Source organism: Bicyclus anynana, chromosome 24 (assembly GCF_947172395.1).
Source record: "Bicyclus anynana chromosome 24, ilBicAnyn1.1, whole genome shotgun sequence".
In the NCBI taxonomy this organism is placed as follows: Eukaryota; Metazoa; Arthropoda; class Insecta; order Lepidoptera; family Nymphalidae; genus Bicyclus; species Bicyclus anynana.
Window position 1 is genome coordinate 5,683,019 of NC_069106.1, and position 15,506 is coordinate 5,698,524.

The 15,506-nt window shown below is 36.9% G+C and overlaps 2 protein-coding genes across 7 annotated transcripts in view; one reads left to right on the forward strand and one right to left on the reverse strand.

Annotated features, from left to right (window-relative positions):
* The window catches only part of LOC112051313 (C-terminal-binding protein), a 157,608-nt gene extending 153,564 nt beyond the window's left edge, over positions 1-4,044 (forward strand). For all 6 annotated transcript variants that reach the window (XM_052889089.1, XM_024089906.2, XM_024089910.2 and 3 more), the window contains one exon: positions 608-4,044. In XM_052889089.1, the coding sequence (XP_052745049.1) occupies positions 608-670 (63 nt within the window). In that variant the 3' untranslated portion in view covers positions 671-4,044. The remainder of the gene's footprint in view (positions 1-607) is intronic.
* The window catches only part of LOC128199462 (uncharacterized), a 480,879-nt gene that overhangs the window by 422,057 nt on the left and 43,316 nt on the right, over positions 1-15,506 (reverse strand). The window lies entirely within an intron of this gene.

Sequence of the window (15,506 nt, forward strand, 5' to 3'; positions counted from 1 at the left end):
AAGAGGATATTTTTTATTTCGGAAATAATTCATTGTCTCCCATAAATCAATCCCTTTCTAGCTTTGAGGTTTTATGCCACTGAATGCTGCCAGCTTCGATTTCCATACGAATAAATATAACAAAAAGACAAATATTTGTCAAATTCACATGGTAAATAATAAATCGGTGTTGCCAATACGTTTCTTTCCCTACAAATTGAAGCGGGAACTTCCCAAATATGGGAAAGAACATATCTCAACTCCCCTATAAATCCCCGACATTCCTCGCAAGTTTGGCAATGCTGTTATATATAATAAATAAATTATTCATATATCGTTCATTCGCCGTTCTCGCTCGCTCGGTTTACAAACCAGAGTCATAAAGTGTCTGGTGAACAGGAAAAAAACGCTCCTTGTTCAAACTACGTTTAATACTTGACGGGCCGGTTCTGTAAACGCTGTTTAAATGAAAGTCGGTGAACTCGGGTCTAAGAATGTTTAAACTAAAGTAAAAGATATTTTGAAATACAATTTGTAATGTATTAATCTCGCTATTATCTCGCTATTTGTATTAAACAATGATGGTACTTCCAAAGCCATTTTGACCATTATTTGTGTTGCATTTCAGCCAATCAACACTTCGGACCCGGCCAACCACCAGATGAAGCAGGAGAGCTCCGACGTCCACTAGGCGCCACGCTACGTTGCAGTACCGTACGCGCCGAGCAACACAAACAAACAAACATACAAACAATAGTTTTATTGATTCCATCGCAACTATGTCATAAGTACCTACGTCGTAAGCCAACGAGTGATATCAAGTGGACGGACGTTTGCATACGCATGCCTGTTAGTTTAGTTCCCGAAACTGATCAGTGGGCAGTCTTCGTCGGGAGCTGACAAGACGGAACTGGGTGACATGCGGTGGCGTGCAATTCATACATGCAAAAGTGCACTGTCTACCCTAAGGATTCAATACAAACCTATGTTGGACCACAGAATACTTGCTCGGACAAGGAATTTTTGCAATTTTTAATTATAGTGCATACCCTAGTTAAAAACCTTGTGCACGCCACTGGTGACATGCAGACGTTGGTATGTTCTCGCGATCCTGTGGAGACAGACTGCTGAGACAAGGGAGACATATTCACAGAGAGATTGCACTTGTCAGCGGTTTGTCTCGTAGAGTGTGACAGACCTCGTACCCCTAAAGCTATATTTAATTACGCCTATATAAGTGTAAAAGACAGTTTAAAAAAAGTATAGAAAAGTGACAGATGGGGGAGCGTACAAAATAATAAATGTAGCTTTATAGTGCATGTATTGAATGTGAAAAGACTGTGTTTGGGGGTGTTTTTGAATATTTCGCAAAATATATCGTCCAACGGACTCCGCTTTCGGACTTTTAAGAATATATTTTGATGTGTAAGTGATGCGTGTTGGTGCAAACGTCGTTTATGAGCGAATAGTTGATTCTGTATTTGTATTTGGTAAGTTGGGACAGCTATATATTATATACTGTTATGTAATTGCGTGCAAATGTCGCGGGCCGATGTATGTGTGTGACGGGGCGATGTGTCGAACATACAACGTATGATGGAATTGAAATAATATTATTGTGTTAAATCTACTTAAACTGTAAGAATTATATATATATATATTTTATTTTTTTTCATTTTTTATTTGTTTGTTTAAGTGTACGGAAAAATATGTAGTAAGTGGAATTTGTTATTAAATCTATCCAAGGAAATGGATCTCCGTAATTATGGTTTTTCACATGTTGTGGTAGAAACACATTCTATGCAACACAGGCCTAGACACACACACATTAACTGACACACAATAGGGTAGTTGACACATATAAAATTTTGTATAAACAAAACACTATTAATTTCGTTATAGTACATGGAATAAGGGTCCGAAATATATCGATATTAATAAAAGTTAAGGATTTCTTATAAATATTAAATTTAAAAAACGTGTTTTTTTTTTTATTTTACAAACGTCAAAAACGCTGATTTCCATTTTGTGACCTCACAATTACTTGATGTACTAATGTTAACAAATATTTTTGTCAAACACTCTGTTTGGAAATATAAACCATCATGGTGGACAGCAATTTGGCTTATATTGTCAAAAAATTATTAGAAATTGAAATTTTTATGTAATCACGTCTCAAAAACTATAAAATTATATTTTTTTAAGAAAAATCATAATGAGCAATTTAAGAACATTTAAAAAAAGTGTCAACTAGCCTATTGAGTATTGAGCAATTTTGGAATTACATGGGTGTTGTCTAGAAATATAGGTACTATACTGTCCAATACAATAGCCAATGAAACAAATTGCTGTAGAATGTAAGAGCTGTGATTTATTAAAAATATAATTAGTTAGATTTGTCATATATAATGTGATTCTGTGAATGTGTTTCTACCACTCTCTGCTGTGAATATTTTGTATAACATTTGATGCAAGACTTTATATTGATTTACTAGTTATTTCCATAATATTCAGAAATGTTTTATTAATTTTGGTTTTGTGAAATAAATAAAATTTTTGTGAATGGAAAGTTTTGCAATAAAAGTGATTACAATGAGATGTACATATTATTTTGGTATAGATTGTAATGTGACAATTGAAGATTTACGCGACACAAATCAATGGTTCGCCTAGTATGAGGCGTGGTCGGTACCCGCCTCTTTCTATGTCGTGTGTTTTTTTTACATTATGGTAGAGTTATGGCGTATGGTAGAAACATGGGTAACACCCCACACACAAAATATTCAAATTTGTGTATTAATAATTAACTCTTTGTGATAGGTGCCCCTGGGTGTTTAAAAAAACAACATCAAATTAATTAAAATTGTGCTGTGTCTTCAAGTATTGTGATTTTTTTAAACATCCATAATACATACTTTGTTTGATTTTAGAGAGGGTGCACTAGTTTGAGTTCTGGCTTTTGCATGATAAATAAATCCTATTCTATGGGCAAACATCCGGCGCCTACGCGAATGGACCAAGGGCCCATCAGCTGATAAAAGTGGGGTGATCGAAATACAGCGCTACACCGCAAATCGACAGCCTTCAAAGAATTGGTCAGATAGGCAATGAACTACTTACGGTCAAGGTCGAGAGCTGACCTAGGCTGGTTGGCCCTAGCTGACGGGCGATGTGTAATATGTGGAGGTCTATAATGGTGGTGTTTCAATATGTAAGATAGTTTTGGGAAACAATGGACTAATAAATGTGTTTTAAGAGTCGTTGATTTGTATGGCGTCGAGTGGGGGGTGTTTAATGTGTTTCTACCACTAAGTTCACATATAGACTGACCATAGAAATGTTAATAAAAAGGCAACAGAAAAGGCAAGCACCTATTCATTTGTATTAACAAATTTTCGCCAATGGATGCCTTGGCTATGGCATTTTAAATGGCACACTCCATATTATGTTATTGAGTGTAAGCGATACAATCTGTTACGGGTATGTTCTTGAATTTTTAGAGGACTATGTGTCACTTCTATTGCCATTTTATTATGATTTCTATGGGACAGACCATAAAGGGGACTGACAAGTATGATGAAAAGTTACAATGTGCAAGTTGGATCCATCGCCCCTCTGGTGTGTTCAGCATTTGTTCGCATTTGACCCCGCTCGCCCGAGAGAGTGCACATTATGCATACAAACTGTTATTTTTTAAGTATTGACAAAGGACTGTAGACCTATCATCACACTTTAATTATTTCGAAAGAAACGAGAGGACATGTGTTTTTCTCTTTATTTTTTTTTTTTGGTTATTTTGAAATGTACAAAAATCATGCTTTCAATTATTATTATTTTCTTTTTTTTTGATTCTAAATAGAATTAAGTTACGGATTTTGTACATGAGAAGGAGACAGCACGTTTAATTTAGACGGATCGCAATAGCCACCCACATAATCCGACAATCGTGATTGGTATTTAAAATTAGTATTTACTTACAGTTTAGTTTAATGACAAAAACAATGTGTATATTTTATGAGAAAGTGAAAAAGTTCTTAAATAAAACTATTGTTTTCGGATTAATGACTCTGTTGTTTTATTTCTTTTATAATCCCGCAATTATTGTCTGTTTGAAACAAAGCGTTGGATATTTTGACCGCCTCCGTGGCGCAGTGGTATGCGCGGTGGATTTATACTAAATTACGTATTAAAATAAATCTTCCACGAGTATTTTTCATTTTCAACGGAGAATACAGAAAGCTAACATTAAAAAATAGTGAACATTCTCCATTAGTTGCTTCAAAATGTGAACCTTATTATAATAAAATAAGATCGAGAATTCTTTGTCAGTATCGAACAAAACTTCCAGAGACAAAATTGTTTGGGTGCATCCCAGTAGTACCCCATCCCGTAGTTCTATAGAACTGTTGGGATATTTACTATGCTGCCAAACGTTATCCTAATAGTTCTATATAGTACTGTAGTATAGTTTTTGCTCTTGACTTTACTTATATCATATAAGTTAAAAACTTAATAATTAATATTTTATTTTGTTTAACAAAAATGTGTCACAACTGAAGTTCAATTAAAAAAAGAAATTAGGTAGTAATATCTAAGTACCTAGTAACAATGTCTTAAAAAATATTGCTATTTGGTTAATTCTTAAATTAAACTCATTCTTTAATAAAAAAAAAATCGGCTAGCTGCTTTTTGGACCACGCCCAGTGTAGGGTTCTGTAGATTAAGTTAGCACTTTAATCCCTATGTAATGCACAAAAATACCAATAACTATACGCCACCCAGGAAGGACCCCAAAAAATGTATATGAAGCATTTGACTCTTACACAGGTTTCATGGACAAAGACGAGTCAATTAATGAGAAAGGTCCAGTACGGTTAAGTCAAATACAATATACTTAGCGGCGCCCGTAGACTAAAACTTGATTTGACAAAAAAGAAAGTTATTACATGAATTGTAAGAAATTTTCTCTAGTTTAATCTATACTAATATTATAAAGCTGAAGAGTTTGTTTGTTTGGACCCGCGTGGTTCCCGTTCCCGTGGGAATACAGGGATAAAATATATATAGCCTACCTCGATAAATGTGCTATCTAACACTGAAAGAATTTTTCAAATCGGACCAGTAGTTCCTGAGATTAGCGCGTTCAATCAAACAAACAAACAAACAAACTCTTCAGCTTTATAGTATTAATATAGATATATTTTATTCGTAAAACGAGTCGGAAAGGAGATATTGTCAGAAAACTGTTTTTAGACGCCATTTTTTCAAATTGGCAAAATCTATTAAAATTAACAATTTTCAAAAGTCCCGGAAAACTTTCCAGTTAAATTACCAAATGATTGGTAATCTCAGTCTATTAAGATATTAATTAATTAAGAGCCGTGGTAGCCCAGTGTATATTACCTCTACCTCCGATTCCGGAGGGTGTGGGTTCGAATCCGGTCCGGGGCATGCACCTCCAACTTTTCAGTTGTGTGCATTTTAAGAAATTAAATATCACGTGTCTCAATCGGTGAAGGAAAACATCGTGAGGAAACCTGCATACCAGAGAATTATCTTAATTCTCTGCGTGTGTGAAGTCTGCCAATCCGCATTGGGCCTGTGTGGTGGGCCTGGCCTAGCTCGAGTCTCCTCTCATTCTGAGAGAGCTCAGCAGTGAGCCGAATATGGGTTGATGACGAAGATATTAATCTACGTAAATGTTGTTAGTGTTAAATCTTGAAATACAAACTATAAAAAAGTTTGTATAGGCGGATGTCTACGAGACGCGTGATGTTTCTTTTATTGCTATGGGTTTCGCGCGACTTGTGAAGACTCATTCTGTATCATTCTCTGTTCTGATTTCTGTGAGCGAAACAATAATGTTATGCGTTTCCTACTTTCATTTTTAATTGGTTTGTTGGTAAACAGTGGACTGCGAGTGTGGCCTAAGTAGGTATTATAGGCTGATGATTATTAAGTTTTTTTTTGTTCTTTACAAGTTAGCCCTTGACTACAATTTCACTTGATGGTAAGTGATGCAGTCTAAGATGGAAGCGGGCTAACTTGTTAGGAGGAGAATGAAAATCCACACTCCCTTCGGTTTCTACACGACATCGTACCGGAATGCTAAATCGCTTGGCGGTACGTCTTTGTCGGTAGGGTGGAAGCCAGCCAGCCAGACCTGAACCAATTAACAAAATCTAAATCTGCCCAGCCGGGGATCGAACCCAGGACCTCCGTCTTGTAAATCCACCGCGCATACCACTGCGCCTCGGGAGTTCTTAAACGGCCTACTAGTAGTTTACTAGTAGAACGTTCACATTATGATATGTATTGACTGTATTTCAGTGTAGGTATACCAACTTACCTCTTTGACTGAGGTATACCTATGTAATACTTCAAGCAAACTGAGAAATAGGTCACGACCGCCATTAGAGGTTTTCATTAGTGCGACGAGCTGTCCCTCCAGGATTTGCATAAGACGCGTCTCTAAGTTATGGCGTCCGGAGATTCAAACTTCAAACGATTCTAAATATGTTTAGCAAACAGATTTAAGTTTACCGTGTAGGTAGATGTACTTAGCCGTGGACCATAGTTATGTTACTAGTTTTGGTATTTAAATTCCAAATTCCAAGGTAAACTCTAGAGTCACACAGCGGGCGATGGAACGAGCTATGCTAGGAGTATCTCTGCGTGATCGAATCGGAAATGAGGAGAACCGCAGAAGAATTAAAGTCACAGACATAGCTTCGTGTCGCGAAGCTGAAGTGGCAATGTGCGGGGCACATAGTTCGAAGAACCGTTGGGGTCACAAGGTGCTGTAATGGCGACGCCGCACTAGAAGGCGCAGTGTTGGTCGATCCCCCACCAGGTGAACTGAGGACATTAAGCGAGTCGCAGGGATTCGCTGGATGCAGGCGGCTCAGTATCGTGATGTTTGGGAGTCCCTACAAAAGACCTATGTCCTGCAGTGGACGTCCATCTGACTTGATGAAATTCGAAGGCCAAATCACATGTTGAGATTAACCACGTACGCATGAGATATTATAGTGCAAGCACAGGTGCACTCTCACTTCAATCTCATAGTCCTATGGGACGGCAGACCGACACGAGCGGTAATAGATCAAGCGCAGGACCAACGGCTCTACGTACTCTCCAAGGCACAGGGGTGTACTAACACCGCCAATTTCAACTTTTTTTTTATTCTTTACAAGTTAGCCCTTGACTCATTGTCATCTGAGGGTCAGTTTGATACTGTTAACGTAAACGCGAATTTCTAAGGAATTGAAACAGCGCCATCTAGTGGCTCTACTGCACAACTGTTTCAATTCCATATAAATTCGCGTTTACGTCAACGCGATAGTAACAGTATGAAAATATTCAAAACTCTCACTAGGCACACTGGTGGTAAGTGATGATGCAGTCTAAGGTGGAAGTGGGCTAACTTGTTAGGAGGAGCATGAAAATCCACACCCCTTTCGGTTTCTACACGACATCGTACCTGAATGCTAAATCGCTTGGTACGTTTTTGTCGGTAGGGAACTACCACGGTCGAAACCTCTCCATCAGCCAGACCCGGATCAATTAAGGAAACCTCAATCCGAGCTGGGGATCGAACGCAGGACCTCCGTGTTGTAAATCCATCGCGCACACCACCGCGCCTCGGAGGCCGTCCTTAAAAACCCATTCTATTTGTAAAAGATTTTTCAAAATCGGTTCAGTAGACCCAGATCTTTTCAGAATAAAAAAAAGATAAATGTTCGCCTTTAGCTTCAATGGGCAAATTCAAATAAAACTCACTTGATAGTCAAAACAATCGGAATCCGTTTTATTATTGGGCCGGAATCAACAAAGTCATTTGTTTTAGCAATTTAGCAAATCGCCGACAAATAAAGGAAAAACGTTTGCAAACGATCACAGAGTAAAAAATCTGAGAGAACTCAAGAAAAATAAGCGCAGGTGTTTTCATTATTTTAAAACTTACTGGTAGGTACTAAACTGTATAAATCTGCACTAATATTATAAAGCTGAGTTTGTTTGTTTGCTTGCTTGAACGCGCTAATCTCAGTAACCACTGGTTCGATTTAAAAAGTTCTTTCAGTGTTAGCTAGCCCATTTATCGAGGAAGGCTATAGACTATGTATTATCTCTATATTCCTACGGGAACGGAGACCAAGCGGGTAAAACCGCGCGGCGTCAGCTAGTATTAGGTATAAATGCCTTTTCGCCGCTAAACTGCTAAACCGATTTAGATAAATCAAATCGATGAATGAATGTCAGTAGATACCATAGTACTGTAATAAATCGGACCTTGAAACATAACATAAAAAAAGAAATAAATAAAAATAAATAAATTAAATGAAATATACTTAAACAATACACATGACTATCTAGCCCCAAAGTAAGCATACAGAGTAGCTTGTGTTATGGGTGCTAATATAGTTGATATTATAATATTAATATACAATTATATACTACATATTAATACTTAACATAAGCATAGATAGAGAATAGACAGAGAATATGTAATAATACCTACGCTACTTTTTATCCCGAAAAAAACCAAGTTTCTGCGGGATTTGTCAAAAACAGAAATTCACGCGAACGAAGTCATTTTTAAACTTGTATTGACAATGTTTTCACTAATTAGTTTGTACAATTTAATGTTATAAAGCTAAAAAGTTTGTTTGTTTGTTCTGTAGGCGCTAATCTTCGGAACTACTAGTTCGAAATTCGAATTCTTTTAGTGTTTAATAGCCCATTAATTGAAGAAAGCTAAAGCCTGTAAACGCTGTAATTTTAAGCGAGTGAAACCGCGCCGCACAGCTAGCTTATATTCTTTTTACGTACGAATTTACTTAAGTAGGTATCTAAACATTAGTAGTCTGTGCTAAATAGAACAAAAGGCCGGTACGGGTGGAAGTGATGGGAGGTATAAAATATAAATAGATGTAGCCTTTGCATCATTAGGTACTGTGGGCTCTTTGTCTTATGGTGCGATTCTAAAAAAAGTATTAAGGAAATAAAAATTACATCAAAACTCAGAGTTTAAGTATTTACTTATGTACTATACTCACCCAAATTCACAAACAAAATTGTCTGTCATTTTGTAAAAAAAACGGGCTTAGATTAGATTACTAAACTAGAAGTTGTTGATTGTTTTTCACACCATTCAACTACACAAAAAGGTATTTTTACGGAGAACTTTTATCGACGAACACAATTATAACCATGAAACATGATAATCGCATAAACGGTTCTGTAGATCCAGAGATTACCCCCTGTAAGTTCAGAAAATTACAAACTTTACCGCTTTTTACTTTTAACTTTATAGTATAGATTTGGTACATATCGAGAGATATGATAGGCCAGTGGACATGACCTCTGGACTAAGGCCTATTTCATGATGACACATTAAATTGTTACGAGAGTCAACTATGTTCCTAGCGATTTTTCCCGTCGAAATTATTGGTTTTCCACTTAACTGGACTGGACCATATCCTTCTTCCATCTGTTTTTTTCTGTAGCTAGGTGTAGTGAAAAACATCTTTAGCAATGTAAATACAGTAAATAAAGGCAGTTCTATACAATATATAGGCGTTGTTCTATATTAGTTATCAGTCTAGATGTGATAGCTCGTACGTGCAAACTTTACAAGAGAGACAAAAAAAACTTCTTTTAAAGCTTTAAAGCTAACTGTAATAAAAATGTTTACATTTTTTAGTGATTTAGATTTAAGAAATATGAAATTTTATTATTATAAGAGTAAATTCCGTTTTCTCTGAGAAAATGCACTTAGGTACGTGGTACGTGGTCGTCACTTACGTAATTGTTAGTTACGAGGTATCACATCTAGACCGACGATTTCCTTGTTACGCCTTTTATATTCTTAAGCTACTAGTAGGTGTAGTAAAAAATCATTAGTAATATATGCAGTGAATAGGTGCAGTTCTATACAATATATAGGCGTTGTTCTATATAAGTTCAGCCTTGCGTCTATATAGCGTTCGTTATGCGACTCTTGTGCCTAACGACTACTACGCTAGTCGTGGGGCCTGTGACCTACATTTTTAGCAAATTTCAAATCGGTGAAAGCATTCGCTTTGCTAGTAAAAGCGATGTCTGACCCACATTTTAATGTTGATCATGATTTTTATATTCGTAGTAAGGGTTGGTATATAAAAGTCTAGGTCGTCATCATCATCATATCAGTTGACTAACGTCCATTGCAGGACATAGGCCTTTTGTAGAGACTTCCAAACACGATCTTCAGGCGACTCGTTGAGCTATGTCGGTGACTTTGGTTCTTCTGCGGATCTCCTCATTCCTGATTCAATCACGCAGAGATACTTTGAGCTTAGTTCGTTCCATCGCCCGCAAATCTTTTATACCTACTTATAATAAATCTGTAGAGAGGTCAATTCTCATCACACTACGATCAATAGAAGCGGAGCAGTGAAGGGAAATGTTGGGAAAACTAATTGTAATAAAGCTGCTTACGGCCTATTGAAGGATAATTTTTACAGATGACAAATGATAATGAACGGGGCGACGGCTATTTACTGACAATTTCTTGGAAGAAAGAAATACAATATTTCATAGCTCGACTCAGGACTCGAACCTTGTGATCTGAAACCACATAAGTTCACTAACCATTGACCATAAAGACAGGAAAACTGCTTTTCCACGAGGCATAATATTACCAAGGAGCTACGTTATAATTTGTGTATGTTGTATGCTATCTCATTATCTCGCTAACTTACTAATCTTATTTCTCTCCGTGTCGTGGCACATGCTCGTTGCATTTAATTCCAAATCAAAGCAACCACAAATAACTTTTAAGTAAAATACATAAATCAAACCAGGGATGACGTCGAGGTCTTCCGTAATATTTATCCAAAAGCAATCCTTTTATATATTTATTATTATTATTTCGATATAGACCAAGGCCTTACAAAATAAATGGTAGCAGATTTTTTCTGTCGACTAAACTTAATCCCGACACATATTTCACTCAAACAAATGCCTTGTGGCATAACAGAGATTTGTTAAGAGCACTAATCCTGTGTCAGCCTACGACAGAAGGCCTTGTTTAGCTTACGATAAATTACTAAGTTTATTCTGGCTCTCTGCTTTAACTGTTTATATATAATTATAAGATGGAGATTCGATTTTTGGCTTTCGATATAAAATACGCGGATATAGAATAAGGCGGTCTTTGAAAGGACAAAGTCTGACGTGTCAGCTAGGCGAAAAGACTTCTTTTGCTTACAGCTAATCCATTATTTAATCATTGATAAACTTATGCGTGTAAGTTCTAGCTATTTAGGTACAAATCATCAGCAAATCCTAGTTTTCGATTAAGAATACGGTCTACATCAAACGCTAATCTTTTATGTCAGCTAGACACAAAAACTTGTTTGCTTACAGCAAATCTAATAGTTCGTCTAGCTGTTTAGCTTTAAGTTTATGAATTCGACTTCTAGCTTTCAATATACAATGCGATCTACATAAAGGGATCGATCTGTGGTAGGATATGTCTGTTGAATAAGCTAGTCAGAAAGTTAGAAGCCTTGTTTTGCTGCCTTTAAATGCATTAGTTAGGTAGTATGTAGCACTTTGGCCTTACTCTTCAGCTGCGAACCATAGTATTGAGAATTCGACCTATATTTTTTAGTTATAAAATACGGTCTACGGGCGTACTGTACTGTAGTAAGAACTAGACTCTTTTGGGTCAGCTAGAGAGAAAGACTTATTTTACTAAGAGCAAATCCATTAGTTAATCTATGTAGTTCTTTCGTGTTACAGTTTTGTTGCGAACCGTAGGGTTAAGGATTTGACTCCTAGCTTTCGATTATAATACGGTCTACATAAAGGGTCGATCTGTGGTTGGATAAGTCTTTTGGGTAAGCTAGGTAGAAGCATCTTGCTGCCGATAAATCCATTTGTTAATCTATGTCAGCTAGCATTTCCCAGCGTCAAAAAGAAGGTATGTCCGATTTGCATGGTCTTAAACGATCCAGGGGAAGACCTTTTTATTGATGCTGGGAAATCACGGCTGGTAACCAAATTATTAGCCGTGATAGCCCAGTGGATATGACCTCTGCCTCCGATTCCGGAGGGTGTGGGTTCGAATCCGGTCCGGGGCATGCACCTCCAACTTTTCAGTTGTGTGCATTTTAAGAAATTAAATATCACGTGTCTCAATTGGTGAAGGAAAACATCGTGAGGAAACCTGCATACCAGAGAATTATCTTAATTCTCTGCGTGTGTGAAGTCTGCCAATCCGCATTGGGCCAGCGTGGTGGACTATTGGCCTAACCCCTCTCATTCTGAGAGGAGAGTCGAGCTCAGCAGTGAGCCGAATATGGGTTGATGACGACGAACCAAATTATATTTCATAATCTCAGCCATGTATAAATAGTGGTCTGTGGAATGATTATTTCTGTTGGGTCAGCTAGCAAGTTATGTCGTCAAATAAGAAGAATTCATAAATAATATTAAAACGAATTTCTAAACTTCCCCGGATAAGCAAAACTTTTGCGATATTTCACGTCGAACGGATAGGAAAAATATTTTCGCAACAAATATTCTTTCTAAAACTTGGAAGTATACTCTAGTACTAGTTCAAAAACATTAATTGATCGTAATAAAAGCCTAAACTTCAAAGATAAAAGATGCAATTTTAATATATCTCTTCCTTATCTCTAGTTTTTATTATCGCTAAATTAATTTCACTTATTTAATTAATAAGCTTTGCACTAAAAATATTTTTATTACAAGAAGGGTTATGGTTTCAGCGTGTATCTTGTATGTATGTAAGTATTACTTAAAACAATGTTTTTTGTTGTAAAAAAACAAGTGTTATTTTACAATGTTATGCAAATAAAATAAACAAATTAGTACGCTCCTGGGACAGTAACCACCAGTGGAATGTTTCACTATAATTAGAATGTTTTTAATATTCTCAGACAGTTCTCTCTCTCTATTCTTTTCATTTAGTATTCAAGTAGTATGTACTTAAAAATAATGTTAATTATGATTTACCCAACAGTCTAACACAAAGGCAATGCCTTTTTGTTAAACTATAAAAAAATATGTTTTCGTTATTTTAAATAAATTTAGCTTTTGTTGTTTAATATTTGACATTTTTTAGTGGTTGAGGATAAAACTATTTATCCATTATACTTTACGTCTAACATATTTTTTTACGGATCAGAGACCTGGTCGCTATGGGAAATCATGGGAAAATTTAACTTATGAGAAGGCTCAAAGTCACTCAGCGGGCGATGGAGCGAGCTATGCTTGGAGTTTCTCTGCGTGATCAAATCAGAAATGAGGAGATCCGCAAAAGAACCAAAGTCACTGACATAGCTCAGCGAGTCGCGAAGCTAAAGTGGCAATGGGCAGGCTACATAGTTCGAAGAGCCGATGGACGTTGGAGTTCCAAGGTGCTGGAATGGGAACCCCGCACCGGAAAGCGCAGTGTTGGTCGACCCCCTAAGAGGTGGACTGAGGACATCAAGCGGGTTGCAAGGAACCGTTTTGTTTAGAAGTCCATGCAAGAGACATATGTCCAGCAGTGGACGTCTATTGGCTGTTACTGATGGTGATGACGATGACATTTTCTTACCAAAATTCGTCCAATAGTTATTGCGAAATTCAGTATAATAAACATCTAAACTTTCGCATAATAGTCATTTGGTACTCAAAAAAGTGATTGGAAAGTTTAAGAGCTGTGATAGCCCAGTGGATATGACCTCTGCCTCCGATTCCGGAGGGTGTGGGTTCGAATCCGGTCCGGGGCATGCACCTCCAACTATTCAGTTGTGTCCATTTTAAGAAATTAAATATGACGTGTCTCAAACGGTGAAGGAAAACTTCGTAAGGAAACCTGCATACCAGGGAATTTTCTTAATTCTCTGCGTGTGTGAAGTCTGCCAATCCGCATTGGGCCAGCGTGGTGGCCTATTGGCCTCACCCTTCTCATTCTGAGAGGAGACTCGAGCTCAGCAGTGAGCCGAATATGGGTTGATAATGATGAATGGAAAGATCCAGGAATTTCGAAAATTTTCAACATTTTCGAAATTCCTGGAACTTGGAACTGGATTCCAGGATGTACTCTCTTAGAATTTCTATTTAGCAGCTTCTTATAGGAAGGTATTAATATATGTATAACACGTGTAAATCTACCAAATAACTGGACTATTATAATATTAATAGAATCAACTTGTATCAATAAATAAATACCTATTGACATAGTTTTTATTATTTGTAGAATTTTCAACGTGGTATCTAGGTCAAACAACTGACAATGAGTTAGATTTCAAAACTTTTGTGCTGAATTTCTAGATCACCAATAAAGCGTTTAGTTCGTGAAGAAATAAAATATCGCTCGTAAAGTTTTCTTGGACAGTCGGAGTCCGAGTGAGCGAGCTATCTTGCGGACCTTATCGACTTTGTAGGCAAAAGTTAAGACATATAAAATCTTTTTAACAAAAAAAATTAACCACAGAGATGAATTAAAAAGCGATAAATAACATCGAGAGCCGTGATAGCCTAGTGGATATGACCTCTGCCTCCAATTCCGGAGGGTGTGGGTTCGAATCCGGTCCGGGGCATGCACCCCTAACTTTTCAGTTGTGTGCATTTTAAGAAATTAAATATCACGTGTCTCAATCGGTGAAGGAAAACATCGTGAGGAAACCTGTATACCAGAGAATTATCTTAATTCTCTGCGTGTGTGAAGTCTGCCAATCCGCATTGGGCCAGCGTGGTGGACTATTGGCCTAACCCCTCTCATTCTCAGAGGAGACTCAAGCTCAGCAGTGAGCCGAATATGGGTTGATGACGACGAAATAACATCGTATGTGGTACCTTCAGATCACTTAAAAGACAAGACAGTGACGTATTAAATATAGCTATTTCTGTAAGATCTACGGGAAAGAACTGTCTTTAAATCCTAAAACTTTATTATTTACAACACGGAGGCCCTGGGTTCAATCCCCGGCTGGCAAAGCAGTATCACCAAACGATTTAGTGTTCCGGTACGATGTCTTGTAGAAACCGAAAGGGGATTTTTATCCTAGATTGCATCATCACTTACTATCAGGTGAGATTGTAGTCAAGGGCTAACTTGTCTAAAATATTGAAAAAGTCATTCTTATAATTATTGTTATGTTGTAATAAACTACAAACATCACAGAAGTAGATGTAATTTTTCTACATTTCCTACAGTGGCCTCTAGAAATGTTTTCACAAAGAGAATCTTGTGTGTTTATTTTAGAAGGCCGTGGTCTTATTCTTTTGCGATAATTAGAAAGAGGAAAGAAAATCTCTTTTTAATGTTACCAAGCACAGAGAAAAAATATTAAATACACTAAAATTATTCAGTGTACAAAGTAGTGTGACGTGATCATAAAAGGTCTAATCAGTATTAGGTATGTGTTTACTGTAATATAAATTGTTCTTATATATCCCTATTCCAATTACCTATTTCTTCGACAGTTCCTTGTTGTGGATTACAGTTCCCATACAATGTTATA